At 38.5% G+C, this 27406-nt stretch overlaps 1 protein-coding gene across 1 annotated transcript; it reads right to left on the minus strand.

Moving 5' to 3' along the window:
• Positions 1–3576: 3576 nt before the first annotated feature.
• LOC142157559 (myosin-6) lies at positions 3577–27325 on the minus strand. Its single transcript, XM_075211198.1, has 39 exons — positions 27285–27325; positions 24917–24953; positions 21894–22102; positions 20040–20183; positions 19659–19815; positions 19451–19478; positions 19253–19361; positions 18930–19022; positions 18738–18801; positions 17928–18026; positions 17171–17274; positions 16764–16902; positions 15864–15982; positions 15490–15639; positions 14863–15033; positions 14204–14513; positions 14046–14113; positions 13758–13845; positions 13456–13573; positions 13251–13374; positions 13006–13142; positions 12424–12679; positions 11034–11276; positions 10758–10934; positions 10528–10673; positions 10364–10454; positions 9742–10131; positions 9068–9313; positions 8612–8808; positions 7862–8045; positions 7617–7782; positions 7243–7367; positions 6776–7084; positions 6416–6619; positions 6186–6311; positions 5832–6107; positions 5557–5652; positions 5276–5410; positions 3577–3699 (listed from the first exon to the last, which is right to left on the minus strand). The coding sequence occupies exons 3-39, from the start codon at positions 22092–22094 to the stop codon at positions 3676–3678; spliced, it is 5814 nt and encodes a 1937-aa protein (XP_075067299.1). The 5' UTR covers positions 22095–22102; positions 24917–24953; positions 27285–27325; the 3' UTR covers positions 3577–3675.
• Between the last annotated feature and the right edge of the window lie 81 nt (positions 27326–27406).

Here is a 27406-nt window from a genome sequence, read left to right on the forward strand (position 1 = left end):
TTTAATTTGTTAAATGATTCAAGCAGATATATACTGCCAACAGTAAAGTATTATCAAATCATATTTATAATAATTATTGATAACAAAATCACAAGTATTGTCAGTATTTTATAAAGTTAGCAGAGAGGCTGCATAATTCTATAACAATTGACAACCATACATATTCTGAAAGTGACTGATTTGTTAGAATGTAATTAGATTTGTTATAAATAATTTCTGTCTTCAAATTTGCTTCAGTTCATAAGTTAAAAAGGAGGGTATCAGATAATCTTGCTACTAGTATGCCATTGTCTTCAATCCACAGGGTACAAATTCATTCAATATAATTTTATAGACAGATAAAGAATAAACTATATTATCACCATGTGAAAATATTATTTACATCTTAATATTATCATTGTACAAAATAACCATTCAATTTAAATTCATATTTACATGTAGAAATGTGAATAACTCACTATAACTGATAAATTATAAATAGGACTTACATTTGTGTTGAGCGAAACTGCATAATCATACTTCAATAGGCTCCAATGAATGGAACAAGTTATAATAAATAGAAATCAGAAAGTAAAGATCAGAGTAATTTAGAAATTAATATGTTACACAGAAATCCAATATTCTCTGTACAGCACCATGGAATCGGTGGTGCTATATAATTAAATGGTGGTGATGAGGATGATGATGATGAATCCATTAATTTTCACAGATAGAAAGGAATACCCCACACAGCAGAGCTTATGTTTGTATACATAATACATATCAGTGGTCGAAGTGGAAATTTAGAAGTGGCGGTATTGACATTTAGAAGTAGCAGTATGGAAAATGTTAATGGAATTTAATAGTATTATAATGAAAGTAGTAAGAGAAGTGGTGGCAGGGGCAGGCTGGGCTGAGGGGCAGGGGGGCATTTGTCCCTCCGGGCCGATCCCATAATGGGCTACCTTGGTCTGGGTCAACTGCATTTTTTTCCATTGAAAATAGGCTGCTGAGTCAAGTCTTGCCCCCTGATTTAAAATTTGCCAGCCCTCCCCTAAGTGGTGGTATGGCATTCCACCATATACCAGCCCACTTCAACCACTGATACATAATTAAAAGCATTATAAACCAAATCAATATTTAGTCTCTACAGTTGAAGAGTTTTCAATGTTATAATCCCAAACATTTCCTTTCTACTAATTGCACATAGGGCCTCACGTAAAGTTGAACACATTTTACATAAAAGAGCAGACGTAAAATGCACTTAAGAAGTGATGCAATCCTGTGTGCATGCTCAGTCGAACATACCTCATGCAGGCTGGTCTGCAATGGTCGCATATGCACCAGGTTGACGTCAGGCATATATTAAATATCTTTGTTTCGAACTCTGTATATGAGGCCAGCACCAGATATGGCTGTGTGAAGATTCAAGGCAACGTGTATGTCGTATTCCTCAATAAAATTAGCTCATAGAATCTTTATATATTTTCGACATGTAGTCTCCTTCCCTGAAATGTCTCTTAGCTTGTCTGATCTCTACAGATGATCGATAAGATCTTGCTTGTGTTGTAAAAGAAAGTAGATAAAACGCTAATGACTTGTGATGCCATTTTATACATTCCTCTTATGTTCAACCATCTTTCAATTTTCTAATAATTTGGCCAACATATTGCAGGTCGCATGGACATTGTAATAAAAGGTTTTGTGTTTGTTTATATGGTTATTTTACAACATTTACAACACGATGAATCAAATCCTGTATGTTTTATACATAACCAGGTTTTATTTTTCATCTTACAGGAAATTAAATTAGAGACTAATTAATTTCTAATAATTTGTGCGCTGGTTTATACAATTTTAGAACGTTCTGATAAAATACATTTTAAAGTGTTTTCTTAACTAAATTCTGCCAATGCTTCTTAAGATTCTTTTGCAAAGTTTTGATGAACTATTAAATTGTATGATAAAAGAGACTTCCTTTCAAATATATGGTCCTAATATTTTAAGGAAGCAAAGCATCTCTATCCATTTTTATAGTTATGTCCACAGAATTTCTCTATAAGAGTTCTTCCTTGTTGCTATTTGCAAGGTCTGCTCAGAATAGTTCTGTTCAATTATTTTACATTGTCCTCTAGGTATGTTTTATAGCAATTTTGGATGGTATATTCACTGGGATAAAATTATTATAGTTGACGGGTTTGCCGAATGTACAGATACTAATTTTATTATTCTTTATTATGATCTCCAAATCTGGAAACCAATTTCTCTTTGCTGATTTCATCTGTGAACTCTAAATTAAGATTTTTGCTGTTGATATAGCCAGGGCCGGATTAAGGGAATGGAGGCCCCTGGGCTAAGGGGACCTCCATTCCCCCGTGAGGGCCCCCCTCCCCGTTATCTGAGCCACCCCCCCGGTGAGCTGAGCCGCCCCCAAGGCACTTACCTCCTTCTCCTGGCATTGCAGTCATTCCCCGGCGCACTGTACGCTCTTTACTGAGGAGATCTCGTGAGAGTGAGACTCACGAGATCTCCTCAGTAAGGAGTCTACAGCGCCCCGGGGAAGGACCGCATTTAAAGTGCTCAGCAGCATTGATCGCGGCGTGGGCGCCCCCGACCGATCAATACTGCTGCTGAGCACTTTCAAGGGCCCCCTGGATGCCCGGGGCCCCTGGGCTGTAGCCCAGTTAGCCCTAGGGTTAATCCGGCCCTGGATATAGCTCAGAAATATACCTATATTGGATTGTTATGTCAAATGGTGTCATCTTCCCATTTGTCCATAAAAAGATTTGCATAACTGGGTACAAATTTGGCTCCCATGGCCGTCGCCTTTTGAATATAAAAACCATTTGATACTAACCTGTAGAAAGTCTATATTTTTGTTTTCGTATAATGTCTTATTCTTTAAAATATTCCAACAATGCAATTCCTGCCGGATGAGTACAAGTATAAAGCGATTTAATCTTGCTAAAATATCATTTTGTTTTAATTTTATTTAAAAATGATAAAACTTGTGTAGTTTCTCTAAGGGGACTCATTTATTATGTTATCATTTGTTATATGGACTGGACAATATATTCCGAGAGTTTTGATGTGAGGTCTTGTATACCGGAGACAACATACTTTTTCTTATTAAGGATTCCCATGTAAAAGCCTTTTTTTAGATGTTCTATTAAGATATTTTAATAATTTAACTTAGGTTATCATCTACTAATTTCTGAAATATTACAACATAATGTCCTTTCCTGTATCTTGAATAGCAATTTGACATATTTGTAAAATGCAGAGATGTAATGACTCAATGTAAACATATATTTAAGGAATACCCTCCCAGCAGTCATGGTGTGGACTCGTACAGTAAACGAATTAAAGAATGCATGAGACATGCTTTTGTTAAACCCTAGGTAGAAAATGTATATATATATATAAATGCTTATTATCTCATTCATACTCCTTATACATCGGGATTATCAAGATATAATAAGAAACATATAATTATTTTACTAAATTTGGTTCCCAAAATGGACTGTGACGTTTGTATGCTTGTTGTCTGTACAATGATGAAGGTATATAAAGCAAATAAAAGCACACACATCATGGTAGAGGATTGCATTTTGCAGACACTCTTTATTTTAACCTTGTTTACAGAGTATGTACAATTTCAATAAAACATTTGGCACATCTGGGAACGTTTCCTCTTTACTCTTCATCAAGGACTTTTTGCTGTAAAAGAAATACAAAAAGGATATATGAGAGGTGAAATCAGTGAACCAAATTATTGTCAGTGATGAATATGGTCCTTCAGCTTGATTACTGGAGGTCTGTGGTAAAGTTGCGGAACACATGAAGCCGCTTTATTCTAGACAGTCGATTATACAATCTATATATTGATGTGATCATTGCTCAACCAGATTTCCCAGCATGACAATAAAACTCCTGTCCAGTTCAGCTCATCAATGACCAGTGATAGGTCCCATATTAAGTGAACCTAAGCCAATTTAAAATGAAAATGGCTAATCTGTATTATACAGTTTGGGTCCAATTTATGAAATAAGAAATGATGTGGGTAAAGAAGCAAGAAGAATCAATAATAGGACAGGAGGAAAAGAGATACCAGTGAAAGGGTAGGACATATACCAGAAGGAGAGCAGTGTAGATGTATATGAGGAGAATAGAGAAATCATTGTGAACACATGAGAGTTAAGCTGCCCACACACTTAATTTTTTGTTTGTTTCTGAACAAACAAGTATATTTCTGTTGCAATCACATTAACATACAATTGGGACACATACATTATAATCTGATCATTTTTACTCTGATCATTTTTTGATAAATCAGGTTATTTCCCCCCAAAAACGAAACGATTACTTCATACACATTTCAACTTTGATATGACACAGCAGAATGACTTTTTCAGTGCATGAACAATAAAGAACAGTTGCAGGACTGTTAGACGTAAATTGTACAAATATAATACATGCGCTTCAAGCAGCTTCAATCTGATGACTTTCAGATTTCCACTGCAAACGGTAAAATTGTCCTTTTGGCAATGTGCATATGATTGTATTGAATCTATTGTCACCCACATATGTGTTGATTCCTTAACAGATTGATAAAATAAAAAGGATCTGATTGTAATAGAGGAGACCATTTTACGAGCATTATACATGCACGTAGAGTAATAGAAGACAATATGTGGCTTAGCAGCTTTATTTGGCCATCCGGAGGTTCAAATTTGGCCCCTATGACCATGAAAAATAAGGCTGTGTGAATACGTTATATTGGCCAGTGCCGACATAGTAGTAAGGGGTTTAGCTGCAAAAAGACCTCTGTGACCCCCTTTTCCCTAGAATTGCAATATGTGACCCTGCTGGCAGAGTGGCTCCTGAAATATATCATGTTGGCCATCGCTGATCAAGAGGCACAGGTTAGATAAAAGAACAAGTAATATCCTACTGGCAAGTCTGGAGATACAGTATCTTACACCTATGACTTGATGTGTAACATGTGAGATGGAAGGACAGACCCCAACAAGAGAGAAGATTCAGAGGAAGAACTGTAAAAAGAGAGCAGCTTGTTTCCTATCAGTGAGTAAGCCGATGTGTCAGTGAGAGGGCAGCAGAGATACAAAGATATAGTAATTAATTCATTGAAATACATAAACTATACTGGATTATTCTTAGCCATAGGCACACCTGTCCCTGGGAGATTGGTAATTGTCTCCTTGTTTCCTTGCAGGCAGTTTTTGGGGCTTTAGCCTTTGCTTAAAACATTCACATTTACCTTAGTAACACTAACCTTGCCTCCCACATCTCTGCTCTTGGCTCTGAGCTTGTTGACCTGAGACTCTGCAATGTCTGCTCGTTCATCAGCTTCATCCAGCTCATGCTGGACTTTACGAAACTTGGCTAAGTTTGTGTTGGCTTGTTCCTCCTATTAGTAAAACACAAAGAAAAAACATGTTTGTAAGATAAATAAAGGTGAGGTATAGGGATAAAGGGAGATGGAGATAAATAAAGGTGTCAGACAGAACACAAGAAAATAACAATAGAATAAGTTTGACCATTATAAACACTTACAGCCTCTTCTGCCTGTCTCTTATAAGCCTTCACTTTGAGCTGGAGCTTATCAACAAGGTCCTGAAGACGAACCAAGTTCTTTCTGTCCTCTTCAGTCTGTAGAATGAATTGGAAGAATAGAGAGACCAGATATGAGAAATAGCTGTTCTTTCTTTGATTCATTTAGTTATACTATGCAGATACTTGAAACAATACATATAATTATTCTTCCTATAAACTCTCTGTTACTTTCCCAACTCAGAAGGTATTAATTCCATGATTTATATGCCCCATACCTGGTAGGTGAGCTCTTTGATGCGCCTCTCATATTTCCTCATGCCCTTCACAGACTCGGCATTGCGCTTCTGCTCTGCTTCCAGCTCATTGTCCAGTTCCCGAACTCGAGCTTCCAGCTTCTGCAGCTGCTTCTTGCCTCCTTTCATGGCAATCTGCTCAGCTTCATCCAGGCGCTGCTGAAGATCCTTGATAGTTTGCTCCATGTTCTTCTTCATCCTCTCCAGATGAGCGCTTGTGTCCTGCTCTTTCTTCAGCTCCTCAGCCATCATGGCAGCCTAAATAAAGTATACATGTAAATCAGGTATTAAACCAAGAACTGGGCACATTGGAGAAGTGGCTTACTTGTTACGTACATCAGTAATTGCTTTTTTGGCCTTTTCCTCTGCATTGCGACATTCCTGAATTGCCTCTTCAACCTCTGTCTGCAGTTGGGACAGGTCAGATTCCATCTTTTTCTTCTGATTGATCAGGCTGGTGTTCTAAGGGAGAAAAAAAGGTATGTTATAAATAAAAACTGGTGGGGGAAATGTCGTTACTCAATTACAAATAACAATGGAATATGGAAATAAGGTTCCCCTCTGACCTGAGAGTGGAGAAGTTGCACTCTCTCGCTAGTCTCTATCAGTTCTTGCTCTGCTAGCTTGCGCGCTCTCTCTGTCTGTTCCAATAGTGACCGTAGTTCCTCCAACTCAGCCTGGAGCAGCATGTTCCTCCTTTCCACAATTGCAATATTCTCTTTAAGCTCTTCATTGGCTCTTATTGTATCATCCAGATGAATTTGGGTGTCCTGTGATCACACATAAGATACTGTAACAACCAACCATTCATTCAAATAATGTTAAACTGCTCAGCCAATACTAACAAAATACTAACAAATGGCAGCCACTACAGGAAAAGAGTTTAATCTGTGCAGGTCTGTGCAGGTAGCAACCTGGCAACTTACCTTAAGGGTAATATGCGCCACTTTCAGGTGTTTATGGGCCTCAGCTGCAGCACGATTGGCCTGACTGAGCTGAATCTCCATTTCATTTAGATCACCTTCCATCTTCTTTTTGATCCTGAGGGCCTCATTACGGCTCCTCGTCTCAGCCTCAAGTGATGTCTGCAGTGAATCCACCAGACGCTGGTGGTTCCTCTTGGCTTGCTCCATTTCTTCATCTTTTTCTGCCAATTTACGCTCAATCTCAGACTTTATCTGGTTGAACTCTAGCTGGATACGCAAGATCTTGCCTTCCTCATGCTCCAATGAGGCCTGAAGAAGAAAGCAGACTTCACTACATTAAACATTTATTGCTTGTACAACTTTAGATTAATCTGAATACTATTTACATATGTATCATGTTTCTTAAACATCTCAATATTGGAAAGCTTCATTATAACTGTTTCCTCTGATTAGCCTAGTGTCCTCACCTCAGCTTCTTCCAGAGCCGATTGCAGCTCCATCTTCTCTTGCTCCAGTTGCTTTCTAACTTTTTCCAGCTCATGAATGCTCTTTCCGCTCTCTCCCAGTTGTTCTGTTAGGTCTGAGATTTCCTCTGTGGAACATTTCTGTGCTTAGTGAACCTCATAATAACAATTTGCCGTACTCTAGTCTGAATTTCAACCACCACTTAATTTTAATACAAATGCATTCACTACACAATGTCATTTCATTTAATGTCAATATAAAAAGAAGACGACATTGTCATAATCAGTACAGCATGTATGTATACATGCTAAAATTGACATAAATATTTGACAGAGGGTAACCACTGTTTATGGAAACATATGTCCTATTGTCTTACCTTGAAGATTTTTGTTTTCCCTCTTGAAAGTCTCCAGATGCTCCAATGACTCCTCATAGGCATTCTTTAACTTGAATAGCTCAGTGCTCAGGGAACGAGCTTCTTTTTGAGAAGACTCCAGCTCTGACTGTGACTCCTCAAATTTCTGCTTCCACTCAGCTAGGATCTGAAAACCATGTAGGTGGTTAGATGAGGCCCATGACATATTTTCACTCTTTTTCCTCCCATGAATTAATTTTCATCACCTTATCAAAGTTCCTTTGTTTTTTGTCCAGTGCAGCAGAGGCAGCATTTGATCTCTCCACGTCCACCATCAGGTCCTCAATTTCATTCTGCAATCTGTGTTTGGTCTTCTCCAAAGATGAGCATTTTGCATTTACAGCCTCTACAGCCTCCTCTGCGTCCTGGAGCCTCTGTGCTAATTTCTTCCTACCAGAAAAGGTGCGTTGAAGACAACCATAAATCATGAGGTTATAGACGAGATGTCTGAGCAATACTTATTATAATGTTCCCAGGAAAATCAGCAACAGATAATAAATGCATATGCAAATATATAGGCTGCATATGGGTCATGCGTTCCCAAATTCATGCAATCGACCTTCCTGTGTACTTTGTTTCTAGCTACAGGTTTTTCACCCACCATGGCGGCACAGGACGAAGCAGAGCCTTCTAACAAACAAGCTTTATGCTCGTCTTATACAACAGCGTGAAACATAATCCAAGCAAAAAGCTTCTCTGTTGAAAGGAATTTTAAAGCTGAGATGCATTAAGAAAACCGAGCTGATGTTAGAGAAGCAATGGATTACTACAGCAGTGTGAGGAGGCGGCCAGACATCATTCAACAAGCAATCACAGAAAACATATGTAAGATAAGTAATAAAGTAGCAAAACTGTAATTATACAAATGACAATGTTACAGTAGCCCTGTTAACCTCACAAAAAGAGTTTAACACAGTCTGAATCAGAAGGTTATTGCCTATGACAATCTGACTCACTTGGCCTCCTCTAGCTCCTCCGTCCTTTGGATAGCATCTGTCTCATATTTGGTCCTCCACTGGGCCACCTCCGAATTGGCTTTAGACAGAATTCGTTGCAGCTCTGACTTGGCCTCTTGTTCCTCCTCATACTGCTCCCTCAGGAGATCGCAGTCATGACGGGCAGACTGCAGAGCATGGGCTAGAGCATTTTTAGCCTTATGGAAACATAAAGGTGTAAGCTATTACAATAAATGCAAAAGCAAGAAGTGAAAATATGCAATGAGCTCCCACAATGGCAAATAAACGGAAATAAAGAAAGTACGAAATCTGATTTATCCAATGAAGAAGTTTAGACTAAATAAACATTTTCCTTAGAACCAGAACTAAAACATTTCTTAATATATCATAACCCATATCTATGACATGCAGAGATTTTATAGAAGTTTGTGAGACTCATTTCCCATCATACCATACCTTACTCTCTTCCTCCAATTGCCTTTTAAGGTCATCCAACTGTTGAGTGTACGTTTGTTTTCCACGAGTCAGCTGGGACACTAATGCTTCCTTTTCATCTAACCTGCGGGACAGCTCCCCGTTCTCTGTCTGCAGCTTCGCCTTCTGTGAGGTAAACTCATTGAGTGATCTTTGAGACTCTTCATACTTGCTCCGGTGTTCATTCATCTGGTCTTCTAATGTACGGCACAACTTTTCTAAATTTGCCTGGAAATCACAACATAGCAATGAGTTGGAATAGTTAGAACAATAAAAGCTTACGTTTAGTAGCCTTGAAATTGATTGAACACTATATATATATATATATATATATATATATATATATATATATATATATACATGCATGTCCTATAAGTTAATTAGGGAACCTAAAATCATTCTATTAACATTCTCAATGCCAGTCAGCTGTAAAGTAATTATATACAGGAAAACATGATGAGGGATTCATTTTTGCACCCTGAACAATTTCATTATATAGAGAAATATTTAAGAGAACGTTGATATGAAACGTGATAAAACAGGACGATGATTATATAGTGATGTGGAATAAGGCATATAAATGCAAGCTAATAGTACAAGAGAGATAAAACATGGATAGAGAAAATGCAAGGATGAAAATCAGATATCTCCTTTACCTTGGATTTTACCACCTGCTCCATGTTGGATGCTACATCATCTAGCTCCAGTTTGAGTTCACTCTTCTCCTTTTCCAGTTTCTGCTTTACTCTCTGCAGATTGTCTATCTGCTCGCTGAGCTCTGCCACAGAGTCTGCATGCTTTTTCCTTAGTGTAGCTGCTGTGGCCTCTGACTGCAGAGTGGACTCCTCTAGGTCCCTCCTGAGTTTCAGGAACTCTACCTCCCTCTTCTTGTTGAGCTCCAGTTGCACTGAGGTGGCTCCTCCAGCCTCTTCTAGACGCTCACTGATCTCTTCCAACTCTCTTGACAGGTCAGAGCGCAGCTTTTCTACTTTAGCCCGCGCTGTTCTCTCTGCTTCCAGTTCCTCCTCCAGCTCTTCAATACGAGCCTCAAGAAAGGAGGATAGAAGAATGACGAGTTATGGTCACACACGTGTAGTTATAAAGCAAGTGAGATAATGAAATGTATAAGTGGTATAATCAGCCATTTAAAAGGTTTGATTTAGATTTACATTTTGTAAAGCTATGAAATTAAGATGATTATGAGAGATGTATGTTATATATAACTAGTGAATAGCAAGTTAGTGTGAATATCAGTTAGTATGAGGACACTGCATATACCTGGTGCTCTTTGAGCTTCTTCTGTTGTTGTATGTTTTGCAATTGCTCATCCTCAAGTTTGCTAATTTGCTGGCTCATCTCAAACTCTTTCCTGTAGGAGGAACAGAATGTGTCACATTATTACAATCCTAGTCCTTCTAAAAATGTACAAGAAAGATACTCACTTCTTCAACTTCTCCTCCAACTGTTGTTTGTCATTCTCAAGATCCATAACATTCTCTTGAGTCAGTTTCAGATCACCTTCCAGTTTTCGTTTGGCTCGTTCAAGATCCATTCTTAGTTTTTTCTCTTGCTCCAAAGATCCCTCCAGCTGTGGAAAACAAATAACTGTTATTAGTGTCCCATTCCAACTCTACCCAGGTGGTCTACTATGCAGGATACAGGTGTCACTTACATCATCAACCTGCTGCTCAAGTTTGGCTTTGGCTTTAGTCAACACATTGACTTTGTCTTCTTCAGCCTGAAGATCATCAAGAGTTTGCTGGTGAGCCTCTTGCAGAGCCTTTTTCTCTTTAGTTAGTCTGGCAATAATCTCATCTAAACCAGCCATCTCTTCAGTCATGTTCTTGACCTGCAAGATCCAAATATTTAGATGGGATGGGATGAAAAAAGAAAAGGAAAAGAAGACACATAGATCTGAAAAATGATGATCTGAAAAAGGGATTATCACCTTATTCTCCGTGGCATGTTTTTCCTTTTCCACTTTGGCCAGTGTGAGCTCTAGGTCATCAATATCCTTCTTCAGCTCAGAACACTCATCCTCCAGCTTCCTCTTCTTAGCTGTCAGCTCTGCATTCATCTCCTCCTCATCTTCCAGCCTTTCTGTCTGCTCTTTTAACTTGGCTTCCAGTTGAATTTTATTCTTGATCAGCTGTTCGCACCTCTCTTCAGCATCATTCAAGTTATCTTGTTCCTGTTACAAAAAATATTTTTAATTCAGAAACATTTCTTTGAAACCTCTTTAAGAATCAGTAACTAAATAAAAATCAAACTTTCAATGAAACATGTCTTCAAATAACTAAATAGTAACAAATGTCACTATATCAGTGATCTCAAGTTAGTTTGTTTTAGTAGAATTGATGCAGAATTATCATTCCTCAAAGTTTCTCAAAGTGTTTAATTAGGAACATGGCTTTAATCATGTATTTGTGTCCTGGAAACCAAATATTGGACTTTAGGGGCTGGTAGTTAATTGTTTTACAGTTGTGAATCAGAAGATACATCTTAAATATAAAAATATAATGCATAGATTCATAAGAACAAAAATCTAATATAATATATATATATATATATATATACACAAGTTAACCCGTGCATGATACTCATGCATTCTAGTCAAATCAAGCTACTTAAGGTCTTAAAAAGGTTCTTGTCATGCATTTGGACCTAGCCCAGGCCTCCTCAGGGGAAGAGCATTAGTTCCCAACGCAAGCAGCCTTTTTAATGTGTGTTCATGAGGTAAAATTACCTCTTGAAAATGAGTTTGACCCCTCAACTCGTAAATTTATCCTTTACTACACCTCCCACGGAGGGAAGGGGCGATGATGGAAGTTAACTGACTTCACTATTCTAATTTTTTTGTCAAATAATGTCAGTATACCAAATTTCAGGTCAATTTGATGAGCCCTTTCTGAGAAAATAGTTTTTTCCACACACACACACACGCACGCCTCTACACATGTGTGTTCATGAGGTAAAATTACCTCACGAAAATGAGTTTGAGCCCTACCAAATTTCAGCCCTTTTTGAATTTTTTTCCCCACACACACTAAGAATTTAGTAGGTCAGTGTATAACTCTGCCCAGCAGGTGGTGTTGCAACTTGTTTTTTTTTTCCACACACACACAGACGCCACTAAGCATTTATATATTAGATATATATATATATATATATATATATATATATATATATATATATATATATATTTATATATATATATATATATATATATATATTAATGTCTTGAGATTTAACTTATAATTATGTTCTATTTTTATAGAAACTATGCTATTTATTTTCATTTCCTTCACCAATACCAATATAAATGTAAGCAGGCTTACAGATTGAACTTGTAGGTGCAGATCATTTTTCTCTTGCAACAAAGAGACCATCTTCTCCTCCAGCTCCTTGCGTCTTGCATCAGACTTCTCCAGGGCTTCCTTCAGCCTCTGGAACTCTTCTTTCATGTTTGCCATCTCCTTCTCTGTCTCTGCACTCTTAAGCAGTGGTTTGATCTTAAAGTAAAGTTTCATCCAGGGCCAATTCTTGACTCCCATGAAAGCTCGGATGTTCCACTGAATCACCAGAAGGGCATCTCTGAAGCATAATATCAGTGAATTAGGAAAAATTAGAAAAAAATAATATCAACAATTTAGAGGTGAGATGAGAAAGAGAGAGCGAGGTGACATCATGGAAACTTTCTGATAGCATTCAGAAGGGTAGCATATTTTAAGGTTGTAGCCTGAAAAGAGGACATATAACACTGAAGTTTATGGAAGTTATATATGGAATACCAGATTTGCTGATGTATACCAAAGTAGAAGTTAAAAGTGCATAGGACAATCTTAAATCCATTTTAAGGAATTACATTATACAATGGGAAGACTGGATGGACCAGAAATTATTTGTATGTTTCAATCCACCTGCGTTCTAAAATCTTCTTAAACTCTCTTCTCATCAGCAACCCACGAGATTGTGCTTGGATTCTAGTAATGATCCTAGAGAGTCGCTCATCCCTCATTTCTTCAAGCAGACCCAAGAGACCAGCTTTAAAGAACACCTGTCAACAAATGTAAAATATGGTGTCTGATATTTGTCTCAAGCTAAAGGATTAAAAGACATAGTAGGATTATAGATACAGGAAAATAGGATGCCAATAAACTATCACCTTTGTATGGCCGAACTTGTACTGAGTGTGGTCAATCTCCAGTGATCCTAAAAGTTTTTCTGCCCCTTTTCTGCTGTCTATGAACTGCCCTTCAGGTATAGCTGCTGGATTCAGGATTCGGTAGCTGTAGGAAAAAAGATAATTCATGAAAATGTTTGATTACCTGTCATTCAGATGGTGACAAATGTCACGGAAGCAGACTTACCGCTGCCTGAAATCCCCATACAGGATACGATTGGGGAACCCCTTTCTGCAGATTCGGATACCTTCCAGCACACCATTACAGCGGAGCTGGTGCATCACCAAGGGGTTGTCCATTTCACCTGTAAAACACACATACAATTTCAAAAGGCAATTGGACTAAGTGAATAGAAACTGATAGTTTTACAATGAAGGCAGTAGGAGAAGAAGCGGTATGACATACCACTGTATACACCCCCACTTTGACCACTACATGTGAGTAATGGCAGGATGCTTAGGCTGAGGTTGTATTTGTGTGATTATTACCTGGAGCCTTCCGTTCATTTGGGATTAAACAGCGTACAAAGTGAGGGTGAGTGGTTTTCAGGTTAGTCATTAGTTTGTTGAGATTCTCCTGTTGAAGTAGAAAAAACAATGTTAAGATACAAAGACACAAGGAAGACTACTATATTGCACAGATCTAGCCACTGGAGGTTTCCAGCACATAAAGCATTCATTTATTTGTATAAAATGGAATTGAGTGAGACTCAAACAAAAAAAGATCAGTTTGTCTGTGCTGCAGAGGCAAGTATTTGAATTATAAGACCTCCTTACCCTATGCAGAGCAGATACTGTTTGGAAAGAAGAACCCTTTTTCTTTGCTCCTTTTTTTCCAGCACTGTCTATAGGATGACATAAATAAAAATAAAGGTTAATAACTTCCACTGGAAATGAGCAGATCAGCAGATGTACTCACATGATAAAGTTCCTACCTGAGTCAGCACTGGCATAGTTGGCAAACAGGTGGCCCAGCAGTTTGAGAGATGACTTCTGGTACAGACCCACCACAGTCTCATTCAGTGGGTCCTTGTTCTTCTCCAGCCAGCCCATGATGTTATAATCCACTGTGCCAGCATAATGCACCAAGGCAAAGTGAGCCTCAGGCTTCCCCTTGATAATCCTTGGTTTCTGAAAGTTATTGGATTTGCCCAGATGATTATCATACAGTTTGGCTTTAAAGGTCACATCTGATGCCTTGGGAAACATGCACTCCTCTTCCAAGATGGACATGATTCCCATGGGCTGTGGAGAAAAAAGGGTAAGAACTTTATGTTATCACAAAATAGGGCGAAATTACATATAAAGCAAAAACGTGGACAAACAACAAATATGGTTGTGCTTTAAGAAGAGCTAAAAGACTGAGAACACAGTGCTCCCAGAAATTATTGGGAATATTTATTTAAACTATTTATCTGTATCAAAAAGGTGTTGTCACAGCCTTCATCATGTCCCGTCTCCTTTATCTCCATGACATAGGTAAACCAGTCAATGAAAATTCTGTTTGTAGCCAGCATTCACAAATGCCAAGCACACATAAGTACCAGACCAGCTCATAATTGTTAGTGATTATGTAGCCAGAAAGCACCCTCACCTTCTCTATGAGATCAATGCAGGCCTGCAGGTCCATGCCAAAGTCTATAAACTCCCACTCAATTCCCTCCTTCTTGTACTCCTCCTGCTCCAGCACAAACATGTGATGGTTGAAGAACTGCTGCAACTTCTCATTGGTGAAGTTAATGCAGAGCTGCTCAAAGCTGTTAAACTGGAAGTAGAAAAGGGTTGATAAATAATGAATTGTAGGTAAGTTATATGTAGATAGAGAGAAAACAAATCTACTAGTTGGATCTTACCAATCTAATTCTTCAAATAACGGTCTACAGAAAGCATACTGCCATCACTGTACATGGATATCCTCAGTGTATCTAGCCAATATTAATAAAATACCCATCATACCTTTTCCTTTTGTTTAAAGCTACATGTTTAACGATTTTAGAGATACAACAGATAGATATTCACAGCTGAGGAATTTTTCTTCACGTGTTTTTTTTGTCCTCAGCCATTATCTGAGCTCAATTAACTCCATCTCCATCTCTTGTTTAATGAAGCCCAGTAAGCTCATATATTTGACTCAATCTAGATTTAAATGATTGATCCTCTTATCATTGTTTCTGTAGCTGACCAACTGTAACTTGACTCCACTATCTTACAAAATACTCACATCAAAGATCTCAAATCCTGCGATATCCAGCACTCCAATGAAGTATTGTCTGGGCTGCTTGGTCTCCAGGGTGACATTAATTCTCACCACCATCCACAGGAACATCTTCTCGTACACTGACTTGGCCAGGGCACCAATAGAATAGCTTACCTAAGGAGTGAGGAAAGGTCTGAAATGAAAAAGACTAGGCAAAGCAAAGCAGAGAAGGAAATAGAAAGAAAATAAAAAGGAACACACTGGAGGGAGAAAGAGCCAAGTAACCCACATACAACACAAGAAACCACAAATGAGAGGGGGCAATAAATATAGTAAAGAGAGAGGCACTGTTGAAATCAGTTCAAAAAAATCCCAATAGAAAAAAAAATATTTCCAACCTGTTGAACATTCTGTCCCTTGGTGACATACTCATTCCCCACCTTGACCCGGGGGTGACACAGACCCTTTAGGAGGTCAGCAGAGTTCAGGCCCATGAGGTAGGCAGCCTTGTCAGCCTCTGAAACATAAGCAGGGTTCATATAACAACAGAGCCTTAAAAACACGAGGGTAATATATAAAGAGTAGTACAGACGCATTTGTGTGCAAAGCCAAGACTACCTGAATTTGACAATCTACTTGCATGTAAGGCCAGTAAATTGAACAAGATGGCATCTTTGCAAGTCTAAGCTGCACAATAACATTGCGGAAATCAGCAGCCGTATCCTTTGTGAATGCTCTGAGATTAATGCTGTGCAATCTTGCCAGCTAATATAGCAGATTTGACCAGTTTATATTCAAAAAAGAGTCACTGGGGCATTACGGAAGCAATTCCATACCGTGCAAGGGTTACAGAGTTACTGACGCAAGCTAGCAGGGTAATTTTTACTGATTAGACTGAAGATGTCAGTAAGCTCATTTTTCAATAGAAGTTAGCGCAGCATGTGCACACACCTTGGTTTGCTGGCAGATTAGTGCACAGGACCAGCAGTGAATTAATAGTTAATACACAAATTTGGCACTTGATTGAAATACTTCCCCTCGATCCCTTTATTTTACAAGTAGTTTAATGTAATACAAAGGGGGAAACTAGCAATAAAACAACTATACTAAAATCTTGGTGAGTTTGAATAAGGTGTGGGCAAATGGAGTACAGGTAGACAATGATTTGACAGGACAGTCTTCTAATACATGGGAGATGTGAATATAGAACTTGCAATACCATATCTGACATCAATGAGTGTAATTCTCACAATGAGTGCACAGTGTATACATCGGTGTCTTGTATGTACATATCTTACCCTCAGTGCCATCTGGTTCTGCCTGTTCTTCCCTTTGCTTCTGCTTGAACTTCATGTTTCCAGTATGCATGATGGCTCCAGTCAGCTTGTAAATACCAGCCTTTTCCTCAGCATTGAAGCCCAGGACATCAAAGGCACTCTGGGGTCAGAGGTGTATGACAGACAGCATGAGCTGTACATTGAAAGTATACAGCAAAGTAGAATATTTGTGGGGAAGGGAAAGAGTGGTTAATCACAAAAAGGAGATTCTAGTTTTATTAAGGTTGGGAGAGAAGAGAATGAGATTAAAGATTCAGTGTGATGTGGTTTGTAATTCATACTCCATATCATTAAGGAACCCTCATTAGCAGGGAAAACTGTGCATTGGATTTATTTAGAATTGGTTAAACATATATAAACGTTCTTACATCTGTTGCCATGAGTTCATCAGCATCATCTATGGAGGCAACTGTGACTTCTCCTTGGGAGATGTAGGCATAGTCATATGGGTTGTTGGTAATCAGAAGCATGTCTGCCATGGAGAATCACAAGGTTTTCAATCAGAGATATCATAATAGGCAGAGTAATAATCATTATAAGTGACATCTTACTGCAGCAGGTATGGCTGTAGGTGCTCAGTGCAGCTCAATTTCTGTAAACCAACTATATATCTTAAATTCATGGATGCTATATAATGGCATTTAGTCTCTCATTTAGCGTATCTTGTGTAATTTCACACTGTACATTCATATAAACCAAACTCATGTAACACAATTGCATGAATTTCATATCCACACGCATATGACCCCTTCAAAACTTGAGAGGCTGAAATGGGGAGGGAATAGGCAAACTAATGTAGGCCATGTACAGTAAGGATGTGTTCACATGGCTAATTCAAATCCTGTATTTATTGTAAGTACACTTCTTTTCAGTTATATCTTTTACACCTGCTACTGGGCAGGTATAAAAGGCCGGATGATAGTGATGACTGAAATGGCATAGTCTTTGTTTAAAAAATTTCTTGTATATATGTCTCAATAGCTATCACAGAACAACTGTATGCATCGAAGATTTACTATGGAAACGCATTGTATGCATTAGAGAGTTATTTATTTAAATTATGGCCAAATTACATCTGGGCTTCAATCAGGCCATAAATACCAACATGGACACAGTAAGACTTACCCAGAAGCTCTGGCTTTTTATTGGACAAGATCTGATAAAAGATGTGATAATCTCTCTCAGACTTCAGTTGGAAGATGCAACGAGATTTTTCCAGGAGATCTGGAGGAAACAGATATTGAGTGATGGTAGCCAAAGAGAAAAGAGCATTAGGTTGAAAGGAAGATATATGAAGCAATATATGAAGCAACACAGATATCAGGATTTTCACTGATTTTCACTGAAATTGTAGGCTACTGGGCTATGGATACTGTGAGGCCCCTAGTAATATCAGATTGGGCATAAGTCATTAGATAAATGTTCATTTTAATATACCTACTATGTCTTTATATGTTCTCATTTTTAGAGATATATAGTTATGTGCAATGTCCTATGTACTATGTACTATGTCATCTATTGTTCCTGATTGGAAGCGATGAGTCTTCTTCGGTGCTGCAATTCCTTTCTCCGCAGTCCAACAGGAGACTTTGGCGAAAGGCTTATCATTCCCTACCAGAAATCCGGTGCGTGACCTGCTGGCTCAGGTTTCCTACAAAACTTCATCGAAAGGCTCTCCTCATGCCCAGCCGGTGCAATGTCTGCCTGTCTATAGTTTTGCCGAATCCCGCAAAATGTTTTAAGGATCATGAAGAAATTTAATTAGCAAAATATAAATTTTCTTGTTTGTGAGGACTTTTTCGGCTTTTCCTTTGTTCTCGAGGCCTCCCAGCTGGCTGAGGCCCCTGGGCTGCAGCCCCTAAAGCCCATCCCTTAGTTCGGCCCTGACTGTATAATATATATATATATATTGCAGGAGAGAAGAATTGAACTCACATGTTTCTATGTCAGCAGAAGCCAGCTTTCCAGAGGCACCAAAGTGGATTCGGATGAATTTACCCTGATTGATGTGAGAATAAGAAGGAAGACAGAGAAGCAGACCAGAGAAGAATAAGACCCATGGCTCAGAAGAGAGTATTACAGAGAGAGAGAGAAGTAGGAGTGCATTGTAAATGGTAGGGTACTTACAAATCGAGAGGAGTTGTCATTTCGGATAGTCTTTGCATTACCAAAAGCCTCCAGTGCAGGGTTGGCCTGGATGATTTGATCCTCCAGAGTTCCCTGAGATGAAGCATTACTAGGTCAGTGAGCAAGTGGCACATACACCTATCTTATCATGTTCTTCACTTTATAATGGTGACCAGTAATATAATTATATCTTTGCCAGTTGTTCCAGTCCAGATCCTGTCCTGTGCAGTGAACTTACCAGCACACAAGCACAGACGCCATTATTACAGCCACTTTTATTTTGTACTTTCAGGTATTCATCTCCACACTGCATTCCCCTTTACCTTGTTGGCGCTGGCTGCGTCCTTTTTTGCTCCTCCAACAGCTGCTATACTAGCAAAGTACTGGATGACACGCTTGGTGTTTACAGTCTTCCCAGCACCAGATTCTCCACTAAGGAAAAACATATGAGATAGCACTGAGCAAGGGAGACACAGAAATTAGAGATGTAAGAGCAAGAGTGAAGAAGAAGATAAACTCACGTGATCAGGATGGACTGATTCTCACGATCTATGAGAAAAAGGACAGTACATGACTACAAGCTTTTTCTATGCAGGATAAAGAAACTTCTTGTAGGGGATGCAATAAGGCAATGGTAAGAATATATACTACTTTGGTACAAAATTGGGTAGGTTGACATATCAGAAACATAGAGTACATAAAGGAAATGCAGTGATGATGGTGTCTGACCTGTCAGCATGTACTGATAGGCATTGTCAGAGATGGAGAAGATGTGAGGGGGGGCTTCACTCCTCTTCTTCCCACGATAAGCAGAAACAACCTCTGCATTGTACACAGGAAGCCACTTGTAGGGGTTCACAGTCACACAGAACAGACCTGAATATGTCTGGGAGGAGAGAGAATTCCATACATGAAATCCATAACTGTATGAATGTGGGAGGGGCAGGACATTCTAGCCTATCACCTTACAATTTTTCATCATACAATCTTATGGATGGGCTGATAAACAGTGAATAAAGTACTTATGAGAGGAAAGTAAGGATGGAAGACTACAGGAGCCAGAGCAAACAGATAGGATGTCAGGATCAAAATCATGCTCTAGTCTCTCACATAGATCATCCAGGCTGCATAACGCTCTTTGAGGTTGTACAGCACGGCTGGTTCATGCAGAAAGGTCAGCATCGCCATGTCCTCAATTTTATCAAACTTCGGTGGGTTTTGTTGGTGAATATCACTGTCCTTCACTGTGACGGTCTGGAACCATAAAAACGCAAGAATTACCAGTACAGAATGCAAATTGTTTCAGTCAAAACATCTATTAACATTCCATGAAATGGACTTATATTCTTTCTACACAAACAGGTTTACTTTCAAAGAAATGTGTGCAGTGGAAGGTTTAGTTAACATATACAGTATTTTTTTTTACATTTAAGGATCTGCATATTATTTAACAATTAACATTTCTTAGCAAAACAGTCTACAGTTGTAGGTGCCAAATTTCCTACTCTTTTTGGAGTAATGGATTTCCTGTCTGTCAATGCCTTTGTAAACTGTACCATTTCTCACATTAGTTTTGCCTTTTGCCCACCATTGATCTATAGGGATATTATTTGTGAAGTGCCGGTGCCTGTGAAACAGGACACAGGGAGATTGCTTGGAAGCTACATCCCCCAGACTGCCTTGGGTCGGGACATAGATCAGAGAGACACACTGTGTGTGTACCCGAGAAGATAGAGAGCTGAGAGAAGGTTGTGTGAGAGAAGCTGGAATCCAGATACCTGAGCCAATGAGAGAGAGAGACTTGGAGAAAGCTGCACTGTGGAACCAAGAGTTGGGTTCATTGCTCAGAGGTATAGTCAAGGAAAGGGAAAAGGAGAGACACTCTCTATAGTATGACATTGTTCATATATATTACTGTTGTGTTTATGTCATTGCACTGAAAATCCTGTTTGATACGCTATTTCACTTGACCCTTTAATGTACATAATGTATTGCCTTCTTTTGAAAAGCATATTTTTTTATATAAAAGTTAAAACATTTAGTGAAAAAATTGCTAGTGTGGATTCTAAAGACCAGTCTAAAGTGCCACTATTTGATTTGTGTGTCTGAGGTGGAGGTGGGCAGAGGGTTCCCTGATACCGCTTTTATACTGCCACCCAGGCAATATATCCCGGGTATATGAACCCAGGATATTGCGGGGCGGAAGAGGCTCCCCTGGAGTCAAATTCCCAGGTAGACTGCACTCATACTGAACACGGGTCTGCCCGGGGTCTCCATGGCAACATCACATGAGGAGCTCTGATTGGCTCCTCATGTGATGTTTTTTATTTACTTTAACATTGTGTCTGGTGAAACCCAAGTTGAAAAACCCGGGTAGCACCATTTATAGTGCAGGCTTCCTGGGGCAGACCCGGGAATTACCCCACCAAAAGACCCGGGTCTAATTGCTGGGTCTGATGATCCGGGAATTAGATCTGGGACCATTCATATTGCACCTCGACCCGGGTTGTCTGGGCTTGTCCAGGCAAAACCCCGGGTTTTTGCTGCAGTATGAATGGGGTATGAGTCTCCCTCTGGTCATTACCATGTGATTCTAACTAAGGTGGAGGCACTTCGCAGGAGAGAAAACAGTGAGAGCTACTATTCTACTACAACTACTTCGTCCACCTGAGAAAGAGGTGTTACATTTGTCTAGCTTTAATTTATTGTACGTTTAAGTCTAAAGCTAATAGATAACATAAGTTACATTTGTTATATGAGAAAGATGTGCTACATACTGTAATCATCAATGGGTATCACTGCCGTATACATTTATTAACAGCTGTAGTGTATGCAATAGGAGAATATTTGTGATGGATGCATACTTATTTGTGCCTCTTATAGGTATATGAGGACCTCACACTAAAATTTGTTTTACGTGCATAACAACAATAGTATATAACACTTGATCATTGTGTCACACACCTTGCCGCCTGCAGTCTCAGCTGTCGCTTTGCCACCTTCACGGCTTGTGATTTTGGCTTTCACAAACTCCTCCTGGGCATCGGGGATGAAAACTTCAGTCTTAATATCGAAAATACGAGTCTGAGCCTCTAGTCTTTCCTTGTCAGATTTTCGGAGGTATGGGGCAGCAAGCCCGAAATCTGCCATCAATGCGTCACCCATTGTGAAGTCTGCAAGAGAGAGACAACTAATGAAATATATGTATAAATGTAGGGCATTACATAGAAAGCTAATACATTACAACTTTAAATACTAATGTAACATTATACTGCTAATGTAGCTTTACAGTGATTTCCCAACGTACTCCAGTTTATATCATTAATTTTAAATCATCATAAAAAAGCAAATTAATTGGGGGAGATTCAACTGCTGGCTCGCCTACTTCGCGCTGTGTACATTGCCAGCAATAACAATAGAAATCTCCACTCATTTTCCGTCGCACCCTAGAAACTGAGTGGAGGTTACTGTCAAATCTCTGCAGCAAGGTGTCTCGCGGACATTCCGGAGACACCCGTCGGCTAATTGAATTACCCCCATTGTCTAACTTCTCTAAACCGCCGAAGAGCAATTTTCTTTCAAAATCAAGTGGATTGTGGAAAGATAAAAAAGGGGATTTAACAGAGATGTTCTCTAAATATCGGATCTTTTTTCATTCAAGGTCCATTCATTTTAATGGGGTTCCAGCAGGTGTGCTACATGTAGAAATCCCACTGAAATGAATGGCCCCATTGAAATAAATAGCATTTGTTGTTTTTTTCCCCCCACATCATTAAATATTAGTTTCTCATTTTGTGGGATCAAAGCTGGGAGTCCCTGAGACTCCTCTCAGTTCCAGACAATCACAAGCAACCAATGTGAGAAATTTCTTGAGTTTGGTTGGCAGTAAAATGCAATTGCAGGGACTCGCTGCTTTGATGGTTTAGCATCATGCAGCATTAGTATACTCATGCATCAGGTTTTTTCAGGCCCATGACTACAACACATTAAGGAAGAATAATGAAGAGAATAATGTCATTTCCCATTGTTATATGGCAAATCAAGACAATGGAAAAACTAAGAAAGAAGAAAATATTATTTTATTTTATATTTAATAAAGTAGTAAACAAGGGTTGATGAGTCTTCTATTCATTTCAATTTTAATTTATGGTCATGTATGTGGTTATTTTTTTTAATTACTCTTTTCGTATAATGGACAATAGTCTTAGGGACTCTTGTCCATTATACTGGGACCACTGGGGTAGAAAACTTGTTCGTTACTCCAGTTCCCACATTCTAGGAGGTTCTGAATGAGCCCCAGTGCTTTTCAGCACAGTTCTTCTCGTGTCTGGGGGTCATGTTGTTTCTTGCAGGACACCCCAGCCCCCTCACACACACACCATATCGCCATCAACCCTGTAATTTTGGGGCACCTTAGTGAAAATTAGCCCAGGCTCTCTGCTGCTGCTGGGGCTGGTTGAGAATTTGGCGAAGGACACACTACCACATTTTTTTCTCTCTTCATTAGTGAAGTTTTCCCATTGATTTCAATGGCTCATTCATTTCAATGGTACCTCCAGCATAGACACTACATGTAGAAACCCCATAGAAATGAATCATTACAGATTCTATTAGTCTCTATTTATATGGGATTAAATCAGGGAGCCCCTGGGACTTTCCTCACTGCCAGACATCACTAGCAACCAGTGTGATTGACTGGCAGTAAAGGGAACTTCCTGCTTTGATCATTTAACAGCAGGCAGCATTTGGGAGCAAAGGTGAAGAACAAAGAAAGAAAAAATAATTGTATTCCCCATTGGATCAAGATTAAGATTTTTTTTTATCAGCAGAGCATTTCCCATTAATTTAAATGGTGTTTCCAGCGTGTGTGCTACATGTAGATCCAGTACTGAAATAAATGGGTCAGTTAAATGAATGGGAAAAGCTCTGTATATGCATAAGCTATTTTTTCTTGTCACTCATACCCTCTAAACACAATATACTCTCACGAAATCTCTTGGATTGAATTAGTCTAAGGTTCTAAGATCATTTACAATTTTGTTATTTCTTTGTGTGATCTTAATGCCTGTTATTTTGTGTATTGAAGTATTTGAAATTGAAAAATCAAAATAAAGTCTTTAAGAAAGAAAATAAGAAAAAAAAACTATACTAGTGAGCTTATTTTTGGGGATTACCTTGGCGATTTACTAAATTGAACTTTTATAGATTACCCCTGTTCTGTAGTAGTAACACTACATAAATCTCAAATTTCAATGACTGCAGAACTTGGTGACATATTTTGCAATGTCTGACAATTTGTTTTCTGGAGGTTTCAAAAACTAGGGACTTCTATGGTGAATTTCCCTTGAATAGATTCTGTAATTTGAAAAATGTAAATGCTAAGAAATAGTAATTTAAATCACCAATTTTGAAAACTGTTCTTTCATTATATTTACTTCTACTATCTCACTGATGTTTGAGTAGATTTAAAGAAACAATCAGAGAGGGAGAGGTCACGCAGTAGCCTGGGTGACCCACACGGTTCTTCTAGTTTAGGGAATAGTGGATGGTGAGCAAAAATTGACTTGTGACTGAACATATACATTTTTTATTTATTAACATTTATTTCTATAACACCAGTCTACTCCGCAGCACTTTACAATTGGGAACAAACAGTAATAAAACAAGACTGGGTATTAACAAACAGACAAAGAGGTAAGAACATTCAAGCTTCTGTTATTGGATAGCTGGAATTCAATTGGTTGCAGATAATTAAGCTAATTAATGCTAGCTATATAACTATTGTATACTGTATATATGTATTTTATTGTGGCTTGATAAAGGCTCATAAAAACTCTGAAAAAGGCTCAGATGTTATCTATTTACTATGTCCATGGCTTGTCCCTTCTCCTAAGTATGGTAATCTACTGGATGTGGACCTACTTATGTCCAGAATGCCACTGAAAAACACAAGTATTAAACACAAGTTATGGGAAAGTTTTTCTTACCTTGTTCCTAACAACAGGACCAGAGAGAGGATACGTTCTGTGCAGAAAGGAGAAGAAAAATTGAGTTGGTAAAGGAAGCACTGCAAGACTCTGCAGCACGAACATGGAAGAGGCTATCTATTAAGGATGAGTCTTCAGCAAAAAGATTAGTATTAGACGTGTTGGAGGAAGGGGCGATAAAAGAGAAGAGCCAAGTGATAACAGGATGCAGATACAGAGAACAGACACCAAATTATTTATAGAAGGCGGTGCAAGATAGATAGTTGAGGTGTTATGGATGAGGATGAGCATAGTGATGTATGGATGATATCTTAGAATTATATCCTATTGTGTGTTTGCCACAGTGTGTTCAAACATTACATCAATACAGCAAAATAGAGACTTTCAGCCTTACTGAAATCAACCACACTATTATCCCCAAAATATACCTGGAAATATGAAACTGCCAAGTGATAGAGATACCCAATACTACTGCTTTACAAGTATACTGACAAAAACAGACATCCTGGCACGATACAAGAACCCCCTTTATTTATGCTGATACCATCATACAAAAATTCTATAAGACACACATTTCTGTAGAACATGCTGTCAATCACCAAATTCTGTACAACCATTATAATACTACAATGCCACTGTAGGAACCCTCGAAAAACGCCTAGACTAGATATACATATTGAGAGTTGCATCTCATACAATACACAGAGTAGATATACATATTGAGAGTTTCAACTCATAAAATACACTGACTAGATATACAAACTCACAATGCAACCCATACAATACACAGGCTAGGGGGTAGACTTACTAAACTGTGGGTTTGAAAAAGTGGAGATGTTGCCTATAACAACCAATCAGATTCTAGTTATCATTTATTTAGTGCATTCTACAAAGTGACAGCTTGAATCTGATTGGTTGCTATAGGCAACATCTTCAGTTTTTCAAACCCACAGTTTAGTAAATAAACCCCTAGATGTACATACTGACAATGCAACTCATACAAGACACAGACTATATATACACATTGAAAACTGCATCTACTACACATAATAAAAGAAGAGATATTATGAAACTATTACATATAGTGAGAGAAAGTCTTTAAAGTCAATGACTGTTTATGTGTCTGGGATGTACAAAAAGTAGTAGGTAATATCTCTACATGCATAAGCAAATTGTTCAATGGGTTATTGGGGATATTTATGGGATGTTTACCTCTAAGCATGAAGAGTGATAAGGGTAAAAGCTTTTATATAGGGAACAAAACTCAAATATGACTTTAAACATATGTATAATATTAAATATAATTGAGTGTTTTGCCCATTATGATGCACAAATTATTTTTTTACTAAAGATTGAAGTAAAAGTATTGCAAATACTCAATTATGTTACTACGTCAAAAGGCATTAGTTATAAAAATATAAAATTACAACAAATGCTAGCTTGAGGTAGGCCAGGGCCCAACGAGGGTTGTACAGATAAGGAAACTAAGTAAATTAACAATAATTTGTTAATAATGTAAGTTAGTAAACTAGGATTTGCAACTGTAGTGTTACAGGTTAGAATTATTAAAAAAGTCTACTCAACAAAAACCATGGTATATCATGTCAATGATGATTATGGAAGATAGAAGTTAGTGTTTGTAACGTATATAGTGTAGGAATAATCAACCTATTGAGCTACAGCAGATGTGGATCTACAAGGCCCAAAATCCACAGACTGACTTACATAGAAACATAGAATTTGACGGTCGATAAGAACCACTTGGCCCATCTAGTCTGTCCATTTTTTCACCTTTGGTAACCTCAAACCCTATTTGATCCTTAGTTCTTTGTAAGGACGTGTCCTGCGTGCAGTTGCTGTGATATGTAGTTCCTAAACAACTTGAAAGCAACAGGTTGCCAAAGCTTTGTGTAGTGTGTGTGTAGTGTGTGCAGGACACTTGGCTTGAAGGCTGTTGGACCATGCCCCAGTTTTTCAAACCATTGCCATTAAACAGATATTACATGAGACAGGATAAGCTGCAGTTATTTAGTACTGAGAGGTATCTGTCACCTTTATCCTGTGATAATGTCTGTATTACTTAACTGTGACCTTCTACTTGTCTTCATCTTTTCTGGCTAATTGATATATGTATTACTTCTTGTGTTACTTTACCTGTTTGTATTTCTGCCTAAACACTGCAAGAACACTGCTAAAGTACTGCCAGACTAACATTTACTAGGTCTAGTGGTTGTAGAAAAAAATTGCTGTGTAAGATGCTGATAGCCAAGAGAGCTTTGGTCTTGTCTTCGTGAATGGCTTTTTGCGCTCTGCCTGAGTTACATGCAATGTGTATGTACCTGCTGTGTGTAAACGCCCAATGACTTACCCCAGGCCTGGCTGCTCACTCTGCCTTGGTGACAATAGCACATGTGCCCTCTTTTGTTCTCTTATATCCTCATCTCTCTACCATATTAGGAACATGTCCTCTGTCTAAATCTATTGTGGGCT

The sequence above is a fragment of the Mixophyes fleayi genome, chromosome 1 (assembly GCF_038048845.1).
Source record: "Mixophyes fleayi isolate aMixFle1 chromosome 1, aMixFle1.hap1, whole genome shotgun sequence".
NCBI lineage: Eukaryota > Metazoa > Chordata > Amphibia > Anura > Limnodynastidae > Mixophyes > Mixophyes fleayi.

Coding starts and splice junctions, on each gene's coding strand:
- LOC142157559 (XM_075211198.1), bottom strand. CDS start 22,094: ATGGGTGACGCATTGATGGCAGATTTCGGGCTTGCTGCCCCATACCTC. Junction 19,816..20,039: donor ATGCAGCCTGGATGATCTAT/GTGAGAGACTAG, acceptor CTCTCCTCCCAG/ACATATTCAGGTCTGTTCTG. Junction 5,653..5,831: donor TCAAAGAGCTCACCTACCAG/GTATGGGGCATA, acceptor TTCATTCTACAG/ACTGAAGAGGACAGAAAGAA.